This window comes from Chinchilla lanigera, unplaced genomic scaffold, assembly GCF_000276665.1.
Source record: "Chinchilla lanigera isolate Chin_1 unplaced genomic scaffold, ChiLan1.0 scaffold00052, whole genome shotgun sequence".
Taxonomy (NCBI): Eukaryota; Metazoa; Chordata; class Mammalia; order Rodentia; family Chinchillidae; genus Chinchilla; species Chinchilla lanigera.
The window spans coordinates 5,766,393-5,794,336 of NW_004955453.1; the positions used below are offsets into that span (position 1 = coordinate 5,766,393).

The following is a 27,944-nucleotide window of genomic DNA, read 5'->3' on the forward strand; positions in this document are numbered from 1 at the left end:
TAGATTTTGTACTTTAGATGGGTTGTTGATTATCACCAAACTACATTTATAATATTTCAAGTTATGTTGGACATCATTTTCTTTTGTAACATTGAGGATTGAACCCAGAGCCTTTACACTGAACTAAGGCTCCAGCCCTCTTTTTAATGTTAAGATTTTTACAGCATGGTTTCTCTAAGTTTCTAAATGTCCCAGGCTGAGCTCAAACTGCTTCAGTTTGCGATCCTCCTGTTTCAGCCTCCCAGAGTGCTGACTGCAGGCAAGCCCCACCACAGCTGGCTAAATTGAGTGTAGTTACATCTTCAGTGAGTCAGCAGATACCTCTGTTCTGTGTATTGCATAAGCTATGTCATGGTAAACACCAATCATTTTTGATAGTCCAGAAAACAATCACACTGTTTGAACTTTCTGCAAAGACTGATAAGGTAGAGTTTTAAAAGATGAAGGAGACTTCAGATTTGAAACCAAGTGCACGAGGCTGTAATTATTAAACTACAGGAGATTTAACCAGTCTCATTGACCTGGTGCTTGCATTTAGTGCACATTTGGACCGTGCTGAACATGACTGTGTCCTGTAAGGGGCTGTGTTAGCAGAAGAAGCACAAGGTGAGGCTGGACACTCTGGGTTGTTTTTGAGCAAAGGTCTTTGTGGCCAAGGAGGATCCAGTCTCCTTGCTTTGTCTTGTTCTGCTCCAGGCTAAATCCAGGACAAACAAATGACCTACACACAGCTGCCTTTACTTAAATCAGCTCAGCAGACTGTGTTCTCGCACTGCCAGATAAAATCTGGCATTTACTTTGTATCCAGTGACCTTTGCTTTCAGGAGAGTTTAAAAAAAGCTTGGACTCTTGCATGATTGAGTTTTATTGTAAGGTTGCATTAAATGGAAAATATAGTTTTTAGTAGGATACACTTTTTTTTTAAAATGGATGCCCTCATCTCTTTATAAGTGGTCTAAAAATTTAAAGGTGGCTTTTACTTAAAAATTATTTTTAAGTAGTCTCCCCAGCCCCAGTTTCTCCATGTTTTTGGTATTTTTCTACTCTTCACTTTTTCTTTTTTTTCTGGTACCAGGAACTGAACTCATGACCTCACACTTGCGAGGCAGGCGCTGTGCCCCTGAGCTAAATCCCCAGCCCCTCTTCACTTTATTTTAACAGCTTGGCTCTTCAGTTTTGGATGGAAGCATTTTTCCAAATGAGCAGTCCTAGAAAATCCCAGCTATCTGCTGCCATCCTAGAAGAAAACAGAAGTGAATGCGCTGTTGCCCAAACCCTCAGGAGAGCTGATAGGAACCACTGGGATCCCCATTCTGCAGATTCTGTCTGTGAGGACAGGCCATTCTTGGGTCAGTGTTCCTCCTTTTTGCCTCACCTATGGGAGGTCAGGACTTGCAAATCTTTGCTGTATGAATAGGGTGGGCTCAGAGCCTTAGACAGCAGAGAGGCAGAAATGAGATCACTGGGGTAAGATTTGCTGATTGCCTTGAGAGCAAGAAGAGCCTGAGAAGTCCCTCCTTCCGTCTAGGCATTTTGAGACCAGAGAGCTGAGCACTGAATGAGCCAGGAGTTAAATGGACCCCATGCAATTTCTTTGGGTGATTTTTCATCTGACCTTTTCAGAGAGGGTTCAGTTTTGGTTTGGGGCCTCTCTGTGAGGTTGGCTGGCCTCTTTGCATGGTCAGCACATGTGTCTGTCTATCTCTCCCTTTTCTGACTTGTGCCCATGATACGTGGATGTGTCCACTACCTCTTTCACATCTGTCTCTGCTTCTCCTGGATCCTGCAGGCTCCTTCCCTCCTCTGAGCCCCTTGAGCACCTGTAGTCTCCACCACAGTCTGGCTCCATATATTTCACACTGAAATGGAAACATTAATTTCATCTGTGGGTAACTGAAAAATGCCTTTATAAATAATAAAATGCATTTAGTTGAATAAAATTGATAAACATTAGTAGACATGAATGGACTGTTTTTATCATGGCCTACTACAAAAAGTGAACCATGGAATTTAGGTCACAGTCTCAAGGAGAATTAGAATAATCCAAAAAGACAGGTCTCTAAATAGAGATTTAAAGCAGAGAAATAAGAGAATTACTGACAAAAGAATGATTACCTGTGTTTCTTTCTTTCTTTGAAAGAAAAGAATTGAAGAAATAAGGTAAAACTTTATATACAACCATTTAATGGGTGGCGATGCCTTCTGAGGTCATCTGCTCACTGGTTTGTGTTAGACGATGGCTAATGACTGCTAGAGGGGCAGTCACATTGCAAATGGCCTGTGGTGAGCAGGCTGCAGGGCAGGCTTTCCTACTGTGATGAGGCCCAGTTGTGATCTCTCCTGAGAATAGAGAGCTTTGAGCCAGCTTCAGTTTTTCTCCCCTTTAGCTTCTGATAAAACACAAACATAGTAATGAAGAGGTCTGATAAAGATCATTGGTTGTATTTGTACTAAGGGGATTGTGGTTTAAGAAACACTGCCCTGGTCTCTGACTCGGGCCTCTTAGTAGGTAGGGGGATGTTGGGTGCCCTGGCAAGAGGAGGAGGTTTGTTGGGAAGAAATCCTGGAGAAAATATACCGATCAGTTTGGGACATTTTAACTTTGAACTGCATTCATACAGGCCAAATTATTCAACTTTTTTTGTTCCTCAGAATCAACCTCTGCAACATGGGTGTCCTTGTAGCATCTACCTCAGAGGTTGTAGAGAGTATTCTCTTAGTCATTAACCCTAAAGTAGCAGTTGGGGTACAGGTTAAAAAATGCTATCCAAGATTGTGGTGAAGATGACAATGATGTGAATTCGAGGTGGTTTAGTGCAGGCGCTGTACCCTTGCCTGCCTTATCAACATTTTCTCATATTCACTCTCTTCTTATCAGACTCAGCAACAACCGCCTGCGAACTCAACCACTGACACACAAGTCACTTGGTAAGGTGAGACAGATGGAAAGAGTGAGCGTGAAAAGCAGTGCAGTGTGGGAGGGAAGGAAAAGTCTGTTGCAGAAATAAGAGAATGAGAAAAGAGAAAAGGAGGCAGAACCAACATGAAACCACGGGAGGAAAAAGAACACAGTGGTTCTAGGAATGGGTTGAATTTCATTGTAATGATTTGCATTACTGTTATGAGAAACTTCAAAGCTCTTGCTTGATAGTTGCATCTGTGCTTCCAGCTGTACTGATTTTACCCATCTAATCCTGATGCAGCTCAGGTACCACACTTTTCTCCTTTTAAAGACGGAAAATTGGGGCTCATGCATCCAGTGAGAAGTGAAACCAGAATCCAAATTCAGGCTATCTGAAGTAGAGCTTCCTACAGCCATTCTTTACCAACTGGTGAATTCTTTCTGGCCTATAGGAGATATTTTTGTTTTATTAATTGCATGGTTAAGGAGAAAGTACATGAAAATGCCTGTCATAGAAATAAAATATTTGGATGCTTGGCGCTTGTACAGTGCCTTTCTCTTCTTCCAAGTAGGTTGGAATAAAACATTACTAGAAACAGATGACACAAGAGTTGTAGACCTCCACCAAGAACTGTTGAAAGCAGGCATGACTAACACACAGACTGTATGTTATAGGAAAAGATCTTATGTTATTAAGTGTCATCAGCATTATCAGTGTCAGCTTGAGTTGGAAGTGGCCCAAATCTAATTTGGGGACTTGGTTACCTAATAGAAACAACATATAGTGCAAGCTATACTGGGAATGTGTACTGAATCCAGGGTTTGTAAATCATACGCAAAGTCAGCTGGGCTTGTGACTGTGAGCTAAGGCGAGGCAGGGGCTCCAAGCCAAATGGAACCAATTAATGGACACTGGATGTGGACTTGAGTTTTGTTTACTAAGTTTGTTCACTGGTGGGGAGTCAAATTTCTTTATCTTTGTTGTTTATAATTTGCCATCTTTTCAAGTTGTAGGAACTTTGGATTAAAACTGCAGAAATCTAGATTTCATGAGTATATTGAATACAACTGAGGAAATATAAAGTTGTTCTAAATTTACGTGTTAACTATGCACCTGTTTTGAATTTGTTGCTTTGATAGATGTTATTGTTTGGAGTAAGTGCAGGGAGCATGGGCGGTACTTGAAGCAGAGGCTGGAAAATAGCAGGCATCAGGCCGGCGAAATTCATCTGAACAAATCGCAGAATTTCCCTCACCCTGAAAGTCCTGTGTTAGGAGGGGATTTTCTGGGAGAGATTGTATCCAACTTTCACAAATGTGTCTTCATGGCTGCAAATACAGCCAGTTCATTTACACTTTGAAAGTATATTTTCTGATAATTCTGAGTCACAGAGTTGAAGATCCATGCTTTAGGTCAGTATTTGATTGAATGTTGAGAATGGAAGTGATGATAAGCAAGAGTCTAATTTGTTTTAGAGCAAATGATTTGTTTGAAACTAGTGGTCCTCAAAAAGGAATCAATGTAGTGCAGGGTGTGTGTGTGTGTGAATCACTTGTTCTCATGATGCTGTACTTCTAGACAAGGTGAGAAAGTGTTGGCCACATGCATTTCAAAATATTTGACTTGCAAAACATTTGAATATTTGATTCCGTTCTGTTCTGAACTCCTCTTTTATGGCTGGTTGTTTATTATTTAAGCAAATTTTATTTAGTGTTTTCCTCCTTCTTGGAAACACAATGATGGCGTTCACAGACACTCGTGATGGTTTTTATTTACAAGCTAATTGGCTCATTAGCAAGAACAGCTTTGCTTAATGAAAATTAAATTTGACAAGAAAATAAGACCTTGTGACCCTAATCAATGACTCAGTCACTTAAAGTCTGTTTGTTTACTCAGTGCTTTCTTAAGTTTCTTGCAATGCAGCCCAAGGAAAAGCAAGGAAGAAAGCCTGGTTCAGACTGGAGTTGGTGCATTAGTAGTGGACTGCTGTGTGATTTGATAACTTCCAACAACTCTGTAAACAACATGTCTGGTTATTTATTGCTGTACTACAAATCCCTGTCCAAATTGATTGCTCAAAACAGCAATCATTTATTCTATTTACAAATCTGCAACTTGAGCAGGGCTCTGTGGGGCCAGCTAGGGCAGCTCAGACAGCATTAAAGGATCCACCTCAAGATGGCTGACTTTCTTGGTGTGCAGGTTGGTGCTGGTTATCAGTGAGGTGCTATCCTGTTTTCTCTCTACATAAGCCCCTCCTTGGGGATGTTTGAACTATCTTCGGGCATGATAGCTTGTTTCCAATACATAGACCTCTTAGAGACAGTAAATAAAAGCTTCCAGTTTCTTAAGGATTGCCCTAGATGGGACATAGACACCTGCTCCTGAGGTAGGAACATCGAAGAGTTTGCGACCATCTTTAATTTACCATAACCAAAGTAGATTATTTTCTTTTGCTTCTGTAAGTTGTTCAGTTTTATACCCTTTGGTATTCCTCATAGTATTTCTTTACTTGAATGGTCACTCTTCCTATTTGTTTCTTCGAACTCAAAAATTGGCTCTTAGATGGGGAGGGTAAGAAACTTAGAAATTACAATGGGAATACCTGTACCATACTGTTGGATGTGTCTGTTTGCAAGGTGTTTTAGCCAGTTCTACAACACTTCTCACTCCTTCTACCGTACCTGACCAGGGACCTATATATCATAAGTACTTGTGGAATGCCTATAGTTAACATTTAGTGGATTGAATGAGGGACAATCAAATACTGTCTTCATTTGGGAGCTTTCAGCCTAGACTCTGAACTAAGGAGTGAAGCGCAACCGTGCTGGAGATCAGGGAGGTGGGGCAGGGAGTGGGAGAAAGCCAGAACAGGGCTGCTACCAAACCACCCACCACAGGGAAGTAAGCGGAGCTTAATCCTGCAGAGGAAGTCTCAGAAATGGGAACACAACACTCCCCCACCCTGTTGCAGGGCTGGACATCAGGGGTATTTGCTCTAACTCTGTTACTTATTGATCGAGAACACCAGAAGTGTCTCTTCCATTGCCCCTTCCACCTTAGACTTTGGAAGGAGTCTTGGGCCCCTTAGGAAGGGAGAGTCCTGAGGGCTAAGGGCAAGGTATCCATAGCATGAGCTCTGGGTTTCCTGTGCGTTTTATGATCAAAGCATTCTGAACAAAAAATGATGAATGCCCTTTGTTTGGAATGGGGGAACTCTTATTTTCTCAGTGTCAGTATCTCTGGTTGAAATTTAGCTCTGTGAAAACAGGAAATGTGCTTGTCTTACTCAACACTGTGTATTTAGCAGAATGCCTGACTTGATAAATAAGAGGATTAATGAATACATGGTTATTTAAAGGTTTAAGAGGTGTGTTCATTATTGTGCCAATTCATGAGAGATCAGAGCAAGGAAGACACAGTTGGTAATGAGACCTGACAAATGTCAGGTACCGTTTACCCTCTTGAGGTCTTAGAAAACTAACCAGTAGCTTTAGTGAGGTTGTTGCTGGTTGCTAGTTGTGGCCAGGGCTGCTCATTGAATCACTGGCATATTTGTGACTGTGCAGCTTTGAGTCAAATTTGGGTCCATTCAATTCAAACAGCCCAGGCCAGCTCTTGTGCACTTCTATTGACATTGAGTCCTGAAATATTTAGACTTAGGTTGGAATCATGGCACTACAAGCCAAAGAATGCTGCAGATTGGTGGTAGACACTAGAAACTAGATGATACAAGGAAGCCTTCTTCCCTAGAGCCGTCAGAAAGAGCATGGTGCTGCAGACACCTCATACCATATGTGGTAGATTGACAACTGGTGGTCAACTTGTAACCCCCAGCTGAATTGAGTAAGTGTGGTGCTGGGTGTGGGAGGCCCACCTGAGGACTGTTGCCAGCAGCATAAGAGACAGAACTGGGGAAAAGGAAGTGAGGCTGTTGGGAGCTGAGAGAGGCTGTTGGGAGCTGGTAGAAACTGTAAGAAGCTGTTGGTTATTTTGGAGGAGCTTGTCATGCTGGCTTTCCTGATGAACTTGGCTGTTTTCATTCTCTGAGGAGCTTGGGACCTTGTTGGCACTGAGAATGGCTTTGGTTCACTTTGGAGGAGCTCTGGTCCTCATTTTGAGCATCGCTTCCTGGCTCCGGAGGGGAAGATGGTGCACTGCCTGTCTCCTAGAGAAGCTTGCTGCATTGGCTTTCTTGATGGGAACTTGGCCATCTTGATCAGAACTTGGTCATCTTGATCATCAGAGGAGCTCAGGACCTCACTGTTGCTGAGGATGGCTGTGGTACCTTTCAGGGGAGCTCTGGTTCTTACCTTGAGCATTGCTTCCTGGCTCTAGCGTAGATCTCTCAGCCACTAGCACAGGTCCTTTATCCTGTTGGCACATACTTTCTAGATTCCACCACTGACCTTTGGGCCTTTGCAACACAGATCCATGAAACTGGCCTGTATGAGATATTGTTATGGGCTCAGGGCTTTCAGTTGGACTCGTGGTAGGCATTGTTATGAGTTCTAGGTCTTAATTGGACTCATGCAGAACATTATCATGGGATCCATTCCCTCAGCTGGATTCTTGGTCTATAGTGTGTGGACAGATTTCCTGCACTCTCTTGTATATCATTCTTTGGGTGACTGTTATAAATAATCTTATAAAATACGTGTCCTGCATTATATTGTTCTCCCTTGCAAAATATCCCCCAAACCAACACACCATACTTTCAGACTCTAGAACCACTAGACAATAAATCTGTTGTTTCAAACCACCCAGCTTTTGGTACTTGGTTATAGCAGCTCTAGAAAAATAGTCTTTTCCTTCCATAAATCCCACTTCTTTTTTGCCAGAGACTTTTGCAAGTACTTGTCCCTGCCCTTCTTCTACTTTTGCTCTCTTTCTTATACATATATGCTGCATTTACAGTCTTAACATTTTATCTTCAATGATGGGTTCCCTTTGTACTTTTCACTGTCAGACCTTTGAGAGGAGGGCAGAGAGGTAGGTGCTTCTTCAAGAGTCGGGACCATTTATCTGTTACTTTGAAGGGAGTCATTCTCCTCAGTGTGATGATCGGACTCTGTGTCAGTCTCAGTGGGAACAAGCCCTCCCTGCCCCTGTGGCTTGGTGAGAGCAGCCTAGAAGATTGCCTGCATCTCTGGTGTGCTGCTTCCCATGGCGCTGTAGGGGCACAGCCCTTCTCCTCCAAGGAAATTTGTGCGATCTCAGTGTACTCTAGTGGGGCTATTAGTCATGATCTGCATGGCTAAGAGTTGTCAGCATCTTGCTAATGAGTTTGGATATTTGCCTGTAGACTTGGACTGGACTGGTTGGCAAGATGATCCCCAGAAGGGAGCAATCCAGTTAGGAAACAGAAAAGAGTGAAGTAAGATGAGAACAGTGTGACTAAACATGGATATTGTTTGAAGGCGTTGTTTTTTAGGTACTAATAATGTTGTTTTTCCTCATCACTCATGCACTCGTTTATTTATTAAATGTTCACTTGGTGATTATGGTGTGCTGGACATTTTGTGAGGGACAGGGATAGGAGGCTGATATGTCAAAAGTTCACTCTTCTACACGCAAAAAAGTACTGATTATTGTAACAAGGTACAGTTCAGCCATGAAAGAGGGAGAGAGGTTACTCCTTCTTAGGGCAGAAGAGGAGGGGTATAGAAATGTGTTTATAAATGTGATGATTGAGAAGACCTTCAAGAAAATATTAATGTTGCTGTCCCCCAAAGATATGGACCGCTTCACCTCATTTTAACTCTTCTAAAAATATGACGAATGGCGAATACATTCTCTGTCCTCTAGAGGTGACTTTGCGGCACAGTGCTTTGCAATGAGCTCATATCAAAGTGAACTGTGTTGTGTCACCTTCCTGACCACTGGGAGTCTGAGGATAAAACTATTTTTAGTTTCCCTCCAACCTGCCAAGATGATGCGCATTCCTGCAATAACCAAAACACAGTCTTACACAGGAATTATCAAAAATTAAGTGAAAACAAAGACAAATATGGGTGGATGTAAATGTGTGTATATATATGCATGCATGCTCTATTCTGATGAGCAGAGTATTCACAGATGTCATAAAGCCAGACATTTTAAATCAGAAGATGAAGATGCAGGTGAATTTGGGGCTATCCCTTGAGATTAAAATGAGGTCCTTTTGGATTTGGGGCTATCCCTTGAGATTAAAATGAGGTCCTCATTTCTATTCCTTTAGGAGTGTGTTTATGTCATTTTTGTTCTCTGCTCTGTGCGCTACCTATTTCTGTGGAGGAAAATACACAGTGCGGAGTGCTCCTCACCATGCAACTGTTTCTCAGGTGTCCAAAGCTGCCTTGTGATGGATGGGACATTTGTGTGACCAAGAATGACATGGTCTGGAGTTCACTTCACCCGAGCCTCATCTACTATTTAGTTACAAATAACTGATGTTAAGGTTTGCATATAATCAATACACATTGGCTCTTTTGAAATGGTAGAAAATACAAATTAGTAAAGGGTGAAAGAGACCAAAGGAAAGAAGAGTAAATATTACATGTAACTGAATGATAAGGAAATAGCCTCTGTAAACAGTAAATATGCAAATATGCTTTCAGATATTTTTACATGGTTACTTAGATTGAAATGGCAGAAAAGAAGAAGGGCAAAAATACAGATGTGTGTGCGCGTGCTGGTTACTCTTCTAGGTACTTCCTGTGCACTGTGCAGGGAAATGTTTCAGGATTTTAGGAGAATCTGATCTCTGACACCAGAATGCCTGAGAATGAATCTGCTCGGCTTCATTAAATGCACAAAAGATAATTCTCGCAAAGTACCTGCAATTGATGCGAGATGTGGATTTTACACAGGCTCATGCACACACACACCATACACACACACACACACGCACAACCACATGCACATTTAAGTCAAGTGTCCCGGAAAATGTTACTGGACCCTGTTTTATGATGGCGAGTGAGGTTCAGAGAGCGTACACAACTTCATCAAAGTCAAACGCGTTGATGCAGGAATGAAGCTAGTATTTTCTGGTTCTGAAGCTTCCTGTTCTATTATGTGATTATTCTACTGTATTAAAAAATCAAGCCTATTATGCCATTCTACAAGATGATGTAGCAGCGACCTTGTCTGCTCTGGACGAAGGTGGCAGAACTGACCCAGAAAGGCGTGCTGACTCAAGGACTGAGCCAGTCACCAGGTGTCTAGGTTCTGGGCTGGCTATGTCTGAAGCTTTTCACCTTGGATGACCTCAGCCTCCTTGTCTCACTTCTCTGGGTTTTGGTGTCCTCTTTTTTAAGATGCGCAGGTTGGCCTAAGTCATCTGGAAGGCTGCTTCTGTTCTCAGTGTTCTACAACTCTTCGAGGGTGGGGAGAGCTGAGGAACCTGTAAGCAGAGGTGTCTGACAAGGGAGACAGGAAGTTTGACCACACCCGTAGAGCAGTCAGCATCCGTGGTGGTGTAAATGACTGAGCTGGTAAAAATAAGGCTTAGAGAAAATGATAGGTCTCGTCACCCTAGTGGGAACTTCAGAACGTCTTAATTTGCTTTCTCAAGCACAAAGCGTTCCTCCGTTCATTTAGTTTTCAACGGATTAAGCATATGAGTTTTACTACTGGATTTTGCCTAGGATATGGGAAATTAGAGAAAGCATCACCTTCATCTTTCCAACAAGTACAACCCAGACGATTTATGAAATATACATTCCTGAAGACATCAAAGAACTAGGGTGGAGGGGTCATACTTGATCCACCTACTCTGAAATATGTATTAGAATGCAAGGCCTCTCCAGAAAGAGATTCTGCATGAATTCTGGCTCACCTGTGGCAGAGTAAGGGGTGGTGCTATGGCTTGCAATGCAAGATGATAGGAAACATTTGGCCAACAATATCAACAAATTGTAAATGTCAGTTGTAGGCTAGCCTGAGACTGTAGAATAGGACAGATGGTAGCTGGGTCTCCAAAAAAGTTCATGCCAACACACAAGCTCTTCCAAACACACCACCACTGAGGCCAAGAGAGCTTAAGAGTGGGCACCAGGATTGGCTTTCTTTGGTGGTCCTGACCTGGTGATGCAGGCACACATAGATTCATGTGTCATGCACACATATATTCATGTCATGTTTCCAAGAAAGGTGTTATTGATCCCTGTTTTATGACGAGCGGGTGAGATTCGGAAGTGTACGTGACTTGATCAAAGTCAAATATTTTGATGCATGACTGAGCCTAGCATTATATGGTTCCAAATCCTTCCATGCCTTTATGTGATTATTCTGTTATAAAATCAGGGCTGTTGTGCAGTTTAAAGGATGACATAGCAGTGACTCTGTGTGCTCTAGACAGAGGTAGCAGAGCCCCACCTGGACTCTGTTCTCCTAAGAAACACAGGACTTTACAGCTGGGATGAGAGGACAGACAACTGAATGTCCATTGCAACGTGTGGACAGGAAAAGAAAAAAAAAAACAAAACATATATTTCTGGGAGAAAATCAGGTAAACACTGTGGACCAAACTATTAGAGGTCCCCTACAGCTAGGGCAATGTCAGAATCACTGAAATCAACCTATTTCCAAGACCAAGGGACATAGGGCCTGCATGAAACAGAGACAGACTGAGGGAGTGGGACCCTCCCTGCCTGAAGGCGGAGAGCAGCTAGTATCAAACACAAGGCAGTCAACCTGTGGAGACAGTGCAAGAGTGAGGAGAGAGACTTTTGAGACACAGGTACAATGAGAAATGTGAGAGTGGGGCAGGAATATTGAGACACCAGAGATATTGAGGAATATGGGACCAGAACCCCAGCAAACCAGATGCTACCCTAAGTAAAAGCTAATTCCAAAGGAACCAGAGTTTTGGGCACGGTGGTCAAATGCAGATGTACCCAGTGCCTGAGAACTTTGACTCAACCCTCCACATTCATTAGCCTGAGCAGATGTGGCCATTTTTGTATGTGAGTGCTGTTACCCTGTATCTACTGCACATAATGTCCACCATTCAATCAAAATATCTCTCTCACACAGACACAAAAGATAAAAGGAGGAGATAAAAAAAAAACAGAAATTCATTCTGAAGAGACAAAGCTGTCAGCATAACTAGACTCAGATATATCTCAGATATGCAATTTAAGATAATTTTGACTAAGGGATTAACAACTTCAGTGAGAAAAGCAGAACACATACATGAGCACATAAACATATGAGGAATTTCCACAAAAAGCCAGAAATACAACAAGCAATGACATGGAAAAGTTAGAGAAAGCATCAACAACAAACAGTAAACACAATGTAAGAGAGATGAAGAAGGCTCATTAGAAGTTTCAGCACAAAAAGGTGAACTTGTATATAGACCAATAGAAATTACCAAAGCTGAAACACAAAGACAAAAAAAAGCACATAGAAACAGAAGAGAACTTACAAGCCCTGAGAAACAGTATCACACGTTCTAACACATAATTCAAATCCCAGAAGGAGAAGAGAAAGAAAAGAGAAAACTATTGAAAAGGTAAGGACGGAAAATTTTCCACAAATATTGAAAGATATAAGACTACTGTCCTACAGATCCAAGCAGCTTCGAGAATGCAAAAAAGAATAAATACTGAAGAAAGTATTTATATGTACACAGTTAGAATCTAAAAATAAAGAAGAAAGTCTCGAAGGGTGTCATGGTGAAAGGATGTGTTACCGAGGGACAAAAATAACAATTGTGGCAGACTTCTTTTCAGACAGTAGAATAATAGTAAGATGTCAGGGGAATAACGACTGCAGTGCTAAAATAGGAGTACGAGTCAAATCCAAAGTTAATCTTAAATTCTTAATAGAAAATCTGCAAGGAAGGTTAGCTAGTAATCCACATAAAAATCCAAAAAATCAGTTATTACTTTCCAAATTTAAAAATTTTCATTTTGTAATAATTCTGAATTTATAATAATGGCAAACACAGTACACCTAATTTCTAAGCTGTCCAACTAACAGCATTTTATGAAATCATAGAACAATAACAGAAGCCAGAAATGTTACTGTAAAATACTGCTGCATGATTTTCAGACTTTATTTGGACATTTGTCATGTTCCGCTAGTGCCCCTTTTCAATTAAAGTCACAGATCATCTTTGTTTGTCTCCTAGCTTTCTCTAATAAGCGATCAGTTTTGTCATTCTTTGCCTTTTGTGACCTTAACACTTTTGCTCGGCTCTCAGCCTGTTATTACTTATAATACCTCTTAGCTTGTGTTTGTCGGAACCTTATAATGATTAAATTCAGCGTCTTCATTTTGGGTGAGCATATTATAGCAGCAGAGCTGTGCCTCTACAGTATTACATCGAGGGACAGATGGTGTCAGTAGGGCTCGTTGTTGGAGGTGGTAGCTTTGGGCACTTGTGTTAGGTTATGTCTGCCAGGTTTTGCCCAGGTTTCTCTGTTTCTCTTTACAAAATAAACGTCTTCTGGGGGAGATTCTTTGAGACACTCCCAATACCTTGATGTTCAGTATATTTAGGTCACTAATTTTAGTCTTAATGATTTGTGTGTGAAAAATAGTACTGGTTTTTTTTTTTTTTTTTCCTGCTAAGTGGTGATTTTAGATTTCTGTTATTACTTCTATAAAGTACAGTTCTTCTGTAAGAAGTTTGTTTTTCTGCTTTTCCCTGCCTCCCTCTTTGTCTTTCTCTTTTTCTTTCTCTTTCTCTGTCTTCCTCTTCCCCTTCCTCTTTCTTCCTCTTCCTGTTCCTCTTTCTTCCCTTCCTCTCTCTCTCTCTCTCTCTCTCTCTTGCTCTCCTCTCCTCCTCTCCTGCTGTCTTACTCTCTCTTTCTCTCCCTCTCCATCGATCCATATTGCTCATTCATGTTTATTATATAGTTTGTGGGTTATAACCCATTACAATAATTATTTTTATTGCTTCTCAGATTGCCTGACACTAGCCACTGAGAAATAGTTCACACTGTTTGCAGCATCCTGTTGACATTCCCTCGTCATGTCATAGCATTCTCTAAGTTTGTGACTCAACAAGATGTTTTATATGTACAATAAACTATCTATACTCAAAGCACACAATTTGATAGGTTTGGGTATTTATGTGGGTTTGTGAAACTCTCGCCTTTGAGTTTTCTTCCTGCATGAGGTTTTCTGCTTTCCAGGCTGTCACTGATCTGCTTCCAGTAACTGGACATTGTTTTGTATTTCCTAGAATTTTATATAAATGGGATAAGATAGTATGTTCTCCTTTTATTTATGTTCTCAGGGTAATTATTTGCTGACTCATCTCTGTTCTACTGTGCATGAAAAGTTTATTTCCTTTTATTTTATTGCAAGCATTCTATTACATGGCTCTACCATAGTTTATTTCTCTACCTGACAAGGAACGATTGGGTTATTTTCTAGGCATGGGCTGTTAAAAACAGAGCTGCTATGAATATTTGTGTACAAATCTTTTATGGACATATAACTTTCTTTGCTAGGCTTCAGAAAAAACGATTATGTTTTGTATATTAATGTTCTGTCATTCAACCTTGCTAAATGCATCCATTAATTCAACTAGGTTTTAAAGATTTTGTTGTATATTTGTATGAGTGCTAGGTGGTAATATTGGGAATAAAGATAATGTTACCTTTCCAATACGAGACTTTTTATTGTTTGCCTCTGCTTGTTTTGTCATTGGCTAAAGCATCCAGTGCAATGTTAAATATATGAAAAATAGCATTAATGCCATTATCTGCTCACTTCAGCATAACATCTGTGTTGAGTTCGTGACTCATCTACTTGTAAGTTTTATTTTCTTGCCTTTCTGTTTGTCTAGTGATTTTCTTTGTTGGGCGTCAGAGATTTTGAATTTTACCGTGCTGAGGGTTGGCTATCCTTTATGTTTCTGTTGTTATTATTGTACTCCACTGATTACTTGAAAACATTTTTTTTTTGTTCTTTTGTAGGGCTGGCAGTTGAACCCAGGGTCTTGTTCGTAGGCAAGCACTATACACTATGCTACATGTCAGTCTTTTTTATTTTATTTTTGAGACAATCTTGCTAAATTGTCCAGGCTGACCTTGAATTTGTGATCATCCTGCCTCGGCCTCCTGAGTAGCTGGGGTTACAGATATGTGTCTATATGCCTGACGCAATTTGCTCCTTTTGAATTTTCCTTTCAAAAATTTGTAGATGGACCAGAGCAACATTTAGTCTAGTCCTAACAATTCCTGACTACTGCACTTGCTGAGTGCTCTATCCTACCCAGGGCCCTAAGCCTCCTAAATGTCTCCAGGCTGGCTGGTGTGAATAGGCGGTGTTAACTGGCCCTGTATGAGCACCCAAAGTCTAATCTCTAATCCTTTCCATTGGTTCTTTTCCAGCCTTGGGTAGTTTCTTTTCATGCTTATGCTGATCAGTACTCAGCTGAATACTTAAGAGACCCTCTGAAGGTTTATAGAATGCTCTCTCTGTGCAGCTCTCTTCTTTGTCTCCCCTCCTTCTATCTCTGTCCTCTTAGCTCAGGGTCTCGCTCATATTTCTCCTCTCTGCACTGTGTTCTGCAAAGTTTTTCAGGGCAGGCAGCTGGGCATTGCTTGACTTCTCTTATTTCTTTCATGTCTCTTAGGGGCTGCTGTCTCTCACCGCCTGGTGCCCAGTACCTCACAAACTCCTGCTCAACTTTGGTTCAAATTTATTTGACCGAGTAAAGTGAGAGTCACTGCGTCCTGTTAATTCATTTTGGTTGAATGTAAAAGCAGGGAACTACTGACCTTTGGAAGTTCAGAGCTACCAGAGGCGAGTGGGAATACGTCTCTTAGGAAAGAGCAGATTCGTAAGTGCTTATTCCTGACCCTCACCCACCGACTGGAATGACATACTTGGACTACTTATAGTGTCACTTCTGTCATCCACTCACTTACCCTCTCTTGGTTAAATTTTTGTAATTTAAATATATATATATGTGATTTAATTCTGTTGTACCTCAAATTTTTAATGAGGGTGAAATTTTTGTTCTGTGCCTCTAGCATTTGTCATTTTATACTACGAAATGTAAATTCAAGTGCCGATAATGGTCAACCAAATAACAGATAGTGGTGAATTTGGGAAGACATAAAATGACTATTAAAAACCCCCTGGTAGTTATTATAGAAGTGAAAGCTCACCCTGGGGAAAAGGGGAGACTGTGGCCAGCTGCCTGGGTCCAGAAGGACAGTTGCAGTAACCAGCAGGAGCTAATTGCTGCCCTGAGGACTGCAAGTTTCTTTTGCAGATCTTCTGACTTCTCAAGAGTAGTGGAAATGTACCCCTTAATTAAATTTATCTCAATTTTTGAATGCTACTCAAATTTTAATCATAAGGCATACCTGTGAATAAATAAAGTAGACCCCTAGACCAAGTACAACTTTGGGCTAGTAGCAGGCAATCCACCTTTAGCAATAGATTGTTTAACTGTTCACAATTAGCTGTTTACATGTAGAAAAATAGCTTAAAAGCTGACAGGAAGTACTTAATGCAGCACATTTATTGATTTTTGTTACCAGTCTGAAATATACACTTACGCATGTATACAATAGCATGCACACACAGTGTGTCCCCTTATCTGTGAGTGTGCTTTGCACAGCTTCACTTATTCACAGCCAACAATAGCACAAAATATTAAATGGAAAATTCCAGAAATAAACAGTTCATCAGTTTTAAATTGTGCTTTGTTCTGAATAGCATGAACTCCTGTGCTTTTCTGTTCTGTCCCATCCAAACGTGAATCCTGCCTTTGTCTTGCGTATGTAGACTGAAAATGCTACCTGCCTGTTTGTCCCTTAGTGGCTACCTTCGTTGTCAGCTCAACTGTCGCAGTACCTCAGTGCTCCTCTCTTATAGGTAATGTTCCCAAAGTACTACAGTAGTGATGCTTGCAGCTCTGATGTGCCAAAGAGCGAGACCGTATCCATCTAACTTTTAGTACAGTATGCAGTATTGTTACAACTGTTCTGTTTTCTTATTAGCTATTACTAATGATCTTTTGCTGTAAGTAATTTATAAATTACACTTCTCATATATATATATATATATCAGAAAAAACAATATATAGAGAGTTCAGTATTATCTGTAGTTTTAGGGTTTTACTGGGCATCTTGGATGTATCCCCTGTGAATAAGGGAAGACATATATATGCATACATATGTATATGAATACATATTTGCAGATATATTTGTATCACACACACACACACACACACACACATTGCTCTGAACAAGTGAGCTTTTTGTATGCTCTGGGGTCCCTTACATGGCATCTGATTGTGCATGAGAGTATTTTTGTACATCTCCCACATAATCTCTTAAAAGAATCTGTACTGTTGAGAAAAATTGTCTCCATTATCAAAACCACAGGAGTAAATCTGGGTGTGTGAACATGAATATTTTCAGTTAGTTTAATAATAGCCAACTCTTCAACAGATATCAACAGCTTTCTAAATTTATGAAAACGGAGATGTTGGCCTTTAAAATTAAGCCTGAACTTTTGAGTAAAGCAGTCAAGTAGAATGATTTGCAGAAAGAAGGTAAATGCTGCATTCGTGCAGATCTTTTTTTGTTGTTGAAATACTGGCTTGTTAAACTGCATTAAAAATTAATCCTTAAAGTCAAACGTTTCAATTCTGTGTATACTTCCTCGATTCTGGGAGATTGATTATCCAACCTTGTCTTACTTTAAAACGGGACAAAAGCAAACAGGCAAAGCCTTTTGCTTTAAAATATTTAAGTAAAAGTTAAATTTGATTAAGCAAATTTTCTTTTATTTACTCGTATAATTATTTGCTGTTTAGTTATTTTTTACTTTTAGGCTTTTTATTTTTAATTTTTGGAAATACTAAAACAAGTAAAGAATTCATACTTAAAAAGATAAGCAAAATACCTTACCAACGGTCATAGAAGAGTATACTCATTGTTTCTTTTCTCATATATGGGGCCTGAATATAGATTACTTAAAATAAATGGCATACAGTGTAAGCAAAACACAGGTGAGTTTCATTAATTTTTACACACGCCCCCAAAGTAATGAGGCGGAATGTGATTATGAATGGAATGTCAAAGCCCTACTGATTTTTGTGCACTTGTACAAATTAACATTTGTTTGGGGTACTGAAATTTTCCATTAATCTGATTCACCAACTCATTCCTTGGGGCTCTCTTCAGAGAAGCATTTGCAATATTTTTGAAGCTTGATTAGGGCATTACTGAATCAGTAATTTGCAAGTGACAACTGACCATTATAGTCAGCCTTCAAGATGCAAGCATAGACAAAAGATTAAAATCTTAATGCCTTCCTTCTACTGTGAGGGAAGCTAGTGTTCCATTTATCTTATAAAAGAGGAAGCAGGATTTGCCTTCCAAAGATGCTTTATGTTTGGGATACAGAATCAATACAAAGGTGGGATACACTCAATTTGAATTGGTAAAATATGTAAATCCCTGCCTGCTAAACTGCTAGAGATTAATGTCTGAATAGGAGCAGGAAGCAGTGCCAACTGTAAAATTATACAGGGCATGGTGATTACCCCAGCCACATAATGGGGTTTGATTTAGAGGATCTATTTTGGGATCACACATAAAGCACTAAATGCAGAGAGTGGAGCTTTGTTTAATTTGTCCAGGGCAGTGCTCTAATTTTCTGCAACGTTATTCACTTCCCTTTAAGAATGAATAACACATTTTCTTTATGGAACTGTGTACGTCTTTATGTGGGAACAGTAGATTTTTCGAGCTCTTCTATTTGATTCGTCTTTTTTTGCCTTTTTACATTTTACTGGATTATCCTCTAAGTTGCATTATCACTATTGCACCTGTTTATGGAAAGAGCCAGAGGTGTCATTTTGGTGTGACATAACACAGCACTGTAAAGTGCGCAGACTGGAGGAAACTGAGGCCCAGAATATACCAGGCTGTGCAGCTCTGACAAAGCTGGATATGGCATCTGGGTCTTTGTAACCTAATAAGAGTGCTTGCCACCCAATTTAGGAATGATTGCAGGTGCACTCTCTCTTGAGACTTAGAAATTATCTAACTTTGGCAGGAGCGCTGAGGGCTTTATCTTAGACATGGGTGACCTGAGAGGTGTACTGCCTACCTACTTGAGATTATTAGTGGGTACTTTTATCAAGTCTTATCTGCTCAAAGAAATGGAACATTCACTTTTGCTGAAGACATGTCTGCTGTTTAAAATGGATGATGTCTTCTTACAGTTCTTGTTAGTGGCTCCATTTTATTTTCACGGATGATTTTTCTTTAGAAAGTGATTTGTATTACTAGATACTTTTAGTTGCAAGGATCAGACACCATTGGTTGATGTTCTAGGTATGTTCCCGAGTGGGTGTATTTCAGACAAGAACTGGATCAGCTGGATCCAGAGATTCAACCATGTCAAGGCTGTGTCTCTCCATTTTTCAGCCTTCCTAGTCTCTATGTGGTTTCTGTCAGAATGACCTTGGAGGACCAGAAGGTCAGCAGCATCTCAGCACTCTCAGTATTCTAGTCTAACAACCCTAGTTGTTAATCTTCTAGAAGAGGTTGTTTAGTCAATGTTGAGTTTTTTCTGAATCAGTGTCTTTGGGTAGGGACATGTGGTACTGAGATGGTAAGCTTGTGTCACACATGTTTTGGGTCACATTGTTAGTGGTGAGCCGCATTCCACAAGGCAGTATCTACTGATGCAGATGTTTCCTCTTCAAAGGGAAACTTCCACCAGCAAAAACTTACAACAGCAAATCAGAGTTACATACATGCTATGGTCAAAGACTACAGTTAATGTTTAGATTTTTAAAAAAATTCCAGTAATAGACACATTGTCATTAATCTCCTCAAAATACTCTCTTGCTTCAAGCGTACCATCATTCTTGTTACTTTCTGAGGAACTTCTGAAAGTCCTGTTTTGTGTGTGTCTTTGCTTGCACTGTCATGGCTGCCTCAATTTCCTGAACTGACTCAAAATGTTCATGTTTCATGGTCATTTTGACCTTCGGGAAGAGTCAGAAGTCACACAGCAGTGCCACATCTGGTGAATAAGGTGGAAAAACCAGGGCTGGGGATTTAGCTCAGTGGCAAAAGCGCCTGCCTGACAAGCGCAAGGTCATGAGTTCGGTTCCCGGTACCGGAGAAAAACCAAAAAAAAAAAAAAAAAAAAAAAAAAAAAATTAGGTGGAAAAACCGCTATAATGTTTTTTTATTTGACAGAAATGGCTGTAAAAATTTCAAATTAATTCAGGACATGGAGGCAGCCATGAAAAGACATGAAAGAGTGTCAAGAACTGCTTCAGAAAGAGGCGAGAACAATAGGATAAGTGTATTCAGAGCAAGGAAGCAATGTGTCTTTTACTGTAATAAATATGTTTCTATGTAAACATGCACTGTAGTCTGGGATCACACCTTGTGCGATGTTCATTTGCCATAAAAAGATGTATTTTTAATTTCCTTCTTTTACTTTTGCCTTTTTATAGTGGACAAAAACCATCAGAGCAAACAATGCCAGGAATCATTTCCCGCACTGAGCCTTTCTATCTAGCCCTTCTAGCTTCCTCTAGCTCCTTTTATCAGCTGTCCGAATGCATTTGCACAGCGTTAGTTGCGTGTGACTTGGTGTCCCCCAAGTGCGACGAACCCTCCTGAGAAGAGGCTGGCATTTTATTTTTGTTCCTGCTGTGGCTGCCACCATACTGGGTCGAAGACAGGCATTTAGTGCAGCTGTGTGTGGTGACTCAGTGAGTGAGTGCTGGATTCTGAAGGGTGGGGTAGTGTGTGTCCCGAGGCACATTGTGGTGAAGTTGGAACTTGAACTCTGATATTTTCCTGCTTCTGATTTAGGCCTTTTTGGTTACCTGCCTCTTTGTTTCTTGAAGCCTATGCCAAGCAGTGGTGGGGCAGTGTGTGCACTGGTGTACAGTGCCCAGGCTCTCGGTGTGCTTGTGGCTGAGTCAGCAGCTGTAGGATTTGGTCCTACTGCAATGACAGGGAGGACAGTAAGACAGTCTCAGAACTCCTGGCAGTGTAGCTTTCCCATCTTCCTACGAGGGAGACTGGTTTCAGTGTCATCCTTGGGTAGAAGTCAGACTGAGATGATCTGTGGTTTCTGGTGTGTGGAGATGCCCAATGGCATGGTGGAAAGAGTCTCAGTAAGATGGCGGAATGGAGTCTCAGAAGTGTGCCCCACTTGCTACCTCACTTTTCAGGTTGCTCTCCCCTTTATCCTGCTGTTCCATCAGCCCCACTTTCTTTTCTTCAGAGGCAAACCAAGTCAAGCGCTCGACTCAGTAATCCACACCACTGCTCTGAGATTTCTCACACCACCTTGCAGCTCCAAACCCCACACTCCGTTGGACAGGAACCAGTTAGGAACAAAGACTGAAACTTCCAGATGAATGTGAAGTCTTGCTCTTCCTCTCTGCCTCTCTCTCTTGTTCTCTTCCTTCTTGCTCTCCCCCGCTGCACTTCCTTCCCTCCTCCTCCTCCCCTCGTTCTCTCCCATCCTTTCCTGGCCCCGCACCCCCCAAACCAATCCTCAAGGAAATGTAAATTTGAGTCTCTCCTCCATTTAGAAAGTAGCAGAGCTGGCAACTTGGCTTCCTAAAGGTGGTTGTATCTATCAAGGTTCAGCCAGAGAACAGAACTAGGAGATGCATAACAATACATTTATTAGAGGCATTGGCTTCTGTAATTGTAGGAGCTGGCTCAGTAAATCCAAGTTGAAACTGTAAGGCAGACTGTCAGGAAAGGTGGGCTGGGACTCTCAGATGTGGGGAGGCTCTGGCATCCACTGGAGGAAGGAAGGAAGTCTTCTGTAGGAAGCCTGGGCTCACCTTTTTAGAGCTTTGAGCTAACTGAATCAACTGTACCTGGGTTATCTGCGGTCATCTCCCTTACCTTAACCCAGCTGACTAGGGACTTTCGTACATCTGTAGAAGACCTTCCCAGCAACTGTTGGTTTAGTATTTGGTTGAATAGCTGAGTTCAAGTTGATGCAAAGAATTAGCCATTCAAGTGACCAGTTGGAGTCCTCATTTTGAGGACTTGTGAAAAACAAGCTTTGTCCCACCATAAATTCCCAAACCTCTGCAGCTTTACAATGAATTGTATAGACTTTTAAAAGGGCTGTTCCTGGCAGTCTATACTTAGATGAATGTGCTTGTGTATGTGTGTCGTTACTCATTGCGTGTAGCCATCTGTTTTGTAAACCATTGCGGGTCCAAAAAGAACCACTTAGATGAGGTAGAGGAGAGGGAGTCTGTGTACCTTGACCTAGAGATCATTATTTTTAAATTTGTGGTTCATGTTGTACTTTTTATCACATTACTTTTATTACCTTTCACAAATATTTCTCAGACCTCTGTGGTGTGCTGGGCTCTGTTTCAGGCCGGTGGGATATTTCACTGAATAAAACAACTTTGGCTCCTATGGTGCTTATATTTTTGTGGATCACACTAACATAAACAAGGCAACTGCAGAACTTTATAGTGGTGGTGAATGAGTGATAAGAGTGATGAGGCAGGAGAAAGGACTGGCGAGTGGCAAGTACATGTGTGTGCAGAGCTGCCTCCCCAGGTTTCAAAGGCCCTTGAAAAGTGAAAATCCACTGCCCCCTATTCCAAACCACAGGAAAAATTAGCTGCTAAGTGTTCCTAAGCAGAGCGTCTTTCCCTTTTTTATGAATCTCTTAAAGTGACAGCATTTTATTTTGATTATGATTTGCTATGCAATGCTGCTCAAAGTAAAGGCAAAAATTAAAAATTTAGATTATGAGCATGAATGCACTGTGCACCCTTATATTCTGTAGCATCCACGTTCAATGCCAAGGTTAGAATGCAGTCATTGGAATTGCCCAATTTGCATTTTCTAGTTCAGAGTGTGTTTGCTTTTCTCAGAACTGTGAAAATGCTGCCCCAAACCAGCTTGTCTGTATTCATTTCACTTCTTGACATATAAACATTCTAGCTCACCTGCACTTTTCTAATAATGAAGGGAGGAAGGCCTGAAAGAGCTGGCCCTGTGGCTGCTGCCTTTCCCTTTCCTCCTGTGGCATTCTCCCATGTACGTGGTTGCTTAATATGAGAAGAGAGAGTAATGAGATTAAGAAAAGATAGTGCGGGATTCTTTCATCACTCACATCTCTTAGACCTCAAATGACTTCCGTGCATTCTGAGAACCTTTTGGTTCCAAAGGCTGGCCTCTTGGGCTGTCACTGCACTCCCCGCCCTGGCCCCTTCGTCATAGGCTTAACATGCTTACCGTGTGCTCACTTTGGCCCTGGCTAAATTCCTAATTGTTGTGGGGCCCTCGGAATTCTGTGTCATCACAGATGCACGAGGATGGCAAGGGTGGGGGAGGCTCATACTGTGAATAGATTCTCCTCTGCTCGTAAGTGTGCTGCACGGTCTCGCTGGACTTCACATGCAAAACACAAGTTCAGAAACAAAGTGCGGAAGAATTTTAAGGTGGTCGTGACTTTAAACCAAAAGTGTTAAGCTAAGCTGGGAGCCTTTCTGAATGTGGGGTTCTCCTCAGCATAGGGTTGTGTGTGACTGCACTGCTTACATGGCCAAGAAATCAGGTGTGTGTGTGTGTGTGTGTGTGTGAATGTGTGTGTGTGTGTGAGTGTGTGTGTGTTGCTTTAGATAATATTGATAAGAAATGATGAGCTGACATTTGGTCATGGTCTTCATATTCAGAGGTCCCAAGGCCCATGTGTCTTTGACTTGTTCTCAGAAGACTAAGGGAGCCACTGTGGTGGGGTCAACAAATGAGCGAGTAAGGAGAGGGAGATGAAATCAGCACCAGGGAGATGTAGGTCCCCAGACTGTGTATGGCCTCAGTGGCCAAGGTAAGGACTTGGGATTTTTCTTTGAGGAAATGGGAAGATTTATAGAGTTTGAACAGAGACATTGCATGCCATAGTTGGAGTGCAAAAGGACCCCTCTGTCTTCCGTGTAGCATAGTATATAGGGACAAGTTTAAAATTGATGGGACTAGTTTGTGTGCTGTTATAACAGACCAAGGAACGACACAGCCTTGGCTGGGGCGGTGTGGATAGTAGTGATTAAATATGGCCAGCTTCAGGGCATATTTCAAGACTAGTGCCAGTAGAGTTGCATATAGAAAGGATATTTTCCTAGGACCCTGGCTCAAGACAATAGATAAAAATGGCCCAGTGGGAAGCAGTGAATTTTCTATGCTCACAGCTGGTGCATGAAAGAGCTGGGGTGGGCAGAGAATAGAAGCCTTGTGTACTTTTTCATCTGCTTCTGTAATAGCTAGACTTTCTCTAAAATAAGTTCCTATACCATCCTCTTCTGATGATCTTTACTGGTGTAGCTGAATCTGCATGGATTACATCTCTAGGAATTCATCTTTATGACACCTTAGAAAAGCTGCTCAAGTATAAGGTCCTGTGTGAGGTGACTCCACCATTAATCCACGTTTTCGTGGTCTTGCATAGGAATCAGCTGTTCCCACGGTTGCATTTTAGTATCATCGCAGTAGGGTTTTGCCTCCTCGATTTAATAAATGTCTCTTGGCCTCAACTCCTGAAACAGAGTTAATGAGACAAAGATTCTGCTGCTAAGTTTGATATACAGTTTGCACTCTGTACAAACACAAACGGTTTGACTACATTTGGCTTCTTTTTATGCTTTTCAGCACTTTCAGACCATGCTGAAGTCTAAATTGAATGTCCTCACACTGAAAAAGGAGCCTCTCCCAGCCGTCATCTTCCACGAGCCTGAGGCCATCGAGCTGTGCACCACCGCCCCTCTAATGAAGACAAGAGCTCACAGTGGCTGCAAGGTATGGGTGCATGGGGATCTAGGGGTCTCTGGATGGAACAGGCTAAGAACCTGGGGCCTTGACACCCTGGTTTCACAGATAGAAGACAGCTACCAAGGATGGTAGTATGAATACGTATCCGGGCTTATTCAATTTTAATAACACAAAGCTTTTCATAATTGTGGGGCACATGTTAGAAACATAGATTTTAGAGTGTCTGAATAAAATGATATTCTTTCCGTATTTTCCATAGTTTTATGGTACCTTGGGCTTCCTTGCTGATCATTCCTGCTTTTGTGTGTGCAATCTGAATAAAACATATTTTAAAGAATGAGAAAACTGAAAAGCAAAAAACCAGATTTTCCAACAGTTGTGTTTTCTAAGACCTTGGGGGTGATTTTGCGTTTTTTGCTTTGCTTTAGCTCTCAGAATTTATACTGATATTCACACCTCAGAGTCCATAAAATCCATTTTTCATTTATGTGAACTATAACACTGACGTGGAAGCAAAACTAGACACACATTGTATCATTTTGGTAAGCTTTTGGGTTTTTCTCATGTGCTCTTGTTTCTGCTTGAGCTGGTGAATATAGAAATCAGCTCAGAGATAACCAAGAAAAAAAGTTTTATGCCTATTTTGCCATCAGAAATTTACTTTGAGGGGTGAAAACCTAACAAGGGGCAAGGAAAATATATATGCACCTGTTGGTTTCTTCTAAACTGTGTAGACGCCCTCATGTCTCTATGCCTTATTTTGGGGGAAACAGTTCTGCATAGCTGTGGTCAGGTTGGAGGAGACATTAGACTTGCTGATGGTGGTATTCACAAGACCTCACACACATCCATTCATTCTACACACGTTTCCTGGTTGTTTGCTGTCTGCCAGGCACTGGGTACAGTGTGAGGAAGACTTGCATATCTTTATGATTCCATAAATCATACAGCTAGCTGAGAAACAGGAGGAGAACACCAGTTTGTGAAACATCTTTCTGATCAGAAGAACAGGGGTGCTAATGTGGGAATATTGTTGGTATGTCTGGAATGGAAAGGAACATGCCAGGGTACCTGAGCTTCTCAGAAAGTAGTGAAAGGTGGGATTCCATGGGGAAGCCTTAAGGTCTTGGCCAGTAGTTCTAATTATAATGAGCATTTAGGCAAATAGGACTCCATTTAAAATGGAATTTCTAATGGTAACTCTGGTCAGGGTAAACTGGTAGCTCAGCTTCCCCGAGGAGTCGCCAGTGGCATTAACTGGACATTGTGAATGAATGCACAGACTGACCTTAGGTATATTGTATTTAGTGCTCTTGGTGAGTTAAGGACATAAAGGAATTAAACAACTACTCAATGCATTTGATACAATTCACTGTACATCTTTTGGAGGATTTAGTAATATCATTTTGAATTTTGGTCCTATCAGAGAAGATCGTGTCTCAGCACAAGAGGAAATTAGTAAGGACAAGCACAGAGAAGAGACTTTAATTTAACAAACTCTGCAAACTACTTTTAAAATGGGAAGGAAACTTTTTAAAAAGGTCACAAAATAAAAGGAGTTACAGATCCAACCTACACATGAAAAGTGTGTGTGTGTGTGTGTGTGTGTGTGTGTGTGTGTGCATGTGCACCTGTGTGTAAGGAGAGAGAAATATTTACTTGGGGAATAAAAACTATCATTTTTCTGCAAAAAGTATAAAATTCAAGATTCATGCGCTACTTTCTTCTGCACACTGTCTCAGGCCATGTTCACTTATTTTCCTTCTCAGAGGAAAACCAGAGTAGGAATTCAGGGAAGCATGCCAGAGAGGAGCAGGGCTCGGAGACAGGGAAGTCCGTGGTGGTTTCAGTTGGACACAGGGAAGAGCTTCTGTATTCAAGGTGAAAAACACATTCTGCTGGGCTATAAAAAAATTATTACTGCTCCATCCCTAGAAATTGTGAAGAGAAGATTCCAGGCATAAATAATCATAACCTGGAGTCGGGTATCCAAGCCAACATCCCTTGAGGTCTTTTCCAGAATATTCTTTCTGTCTGAAGAGGAAAACATTCTCTGTGCAGTTCGTCAGATTATACACTATCAACTTCATGCCTTTGCTTTTTAACAGCGCATGTGCCTGAGTTCTATTCTTTAATTTTCAAGGGCTATGTAACATTTATGTTCAAAGTCATATTCTTGTGTTTAAAAAAAAAGATTAGATGTTAGAACCTTGAAATTTCTGTGTGCAATCTTCACACCCCCACCATCTTTGAGTAAAAAGTCCAGTGTTTGCGCTGTGGTTCTTGCTAGCGAGTTACTCAGCTTACAGGATGCCAGCTGCAGAACGGACCCCATCTCAGACTCACGTGTCCCAGGAATAATGAGCACAATGTAGCCCGGGCCCAGCTGCAGGGCCAGCATTTGGGACTCCCCACGTTTATACAGAATTTGTCCTTTTCATCCGAAAGCTTCTCCAGTTGTGCTCCCATAACTGGATTTGGGGAGAAAAAGAGGCAGGAAGAAGGGAAGGAAAGGGGAGTTGCGGGCAGCGCGGCTGAGACCCTCACTCATCTCAGATTGCTCGCTTCCCTCTGATCTGTATTCGCAGTGAGTTCTGACAGGATTGCATTGCCAGCCTATTCATGTTTCGGGCAGCTGGGTCTTTGTGTGTTCTCTGCTATTGCTGCCACTTTTTTCCCCTCTGGAGTGGAGTTATTTACCCACAAAACCCAGTGCATTGCATTAGGACTCTTATTGGAGTTGTTTTGAGAATTACATGCTATGTAGGATTTTACAGCAGCAATACCTGATCACACCTGTCTCCTCCTCCCCAGCACTGTGGACTTTGAGGCGCTTTCACCTTTCTAGTAAACAGTTACTGAATTAATGTTCATTGGAAACCTTCTGCATGTATGGGATCGTGGAGCAAGGGATCAAAGTAGGTGTGGTGGGTGATGCGATGCATAGCCAAGTAGGAGTAGGTAACTGACCAAATAAATGACAAATACTGGTGAAACCTTGTGTGTATTCGAATCCCCTGGCAGGCTACTACCTGGTCCATCTTTCTAGAGTCTTTGAGTCGGGCTTCAGCTTATTGGTGGGGTTCGGGATCATGCGCTTTCAAATAGACTATGCAATTTACGCGAAATGGATGAGGCTTGGAACCCGAAGACCTGAACCACAGAGCAGTGTGTGATAAGTATAATATAAATGACAGGAAAGGATATAGACCTTGGGAGGCGGGAGTTTGGGGGAAAGTTGTACTTGAAGGTTGGAGGGATTTGTATGGTCAGAATGGATTTGCCA

At 41.4% G+C, this 27,944-nt stretch overlaps 1 protein-coding gene across 1 annotated transcript in view; it reads left to right on the forward strand.

The window, feature by feature from the left end:
* Positions 1 to 27,944, forward strand: part of Pid1 (phosphotyrosine interaction domain containing 1) — a 232,819-nt gene that overhangs the window by 85,975 nt on the left and 118,900 nt on the right. Inside the window, exon 2 of the mRNA XM_013519988.1 lies at positions 24,539 to 24,685. Coding sequence (XP_013375442.1) covers positions 24,539 to 24,685 — 147 coding nt within the window. The remainder of the gene's footprint in view (positions 1 to 24,538; positions 24,686 to 27,944) is intronic.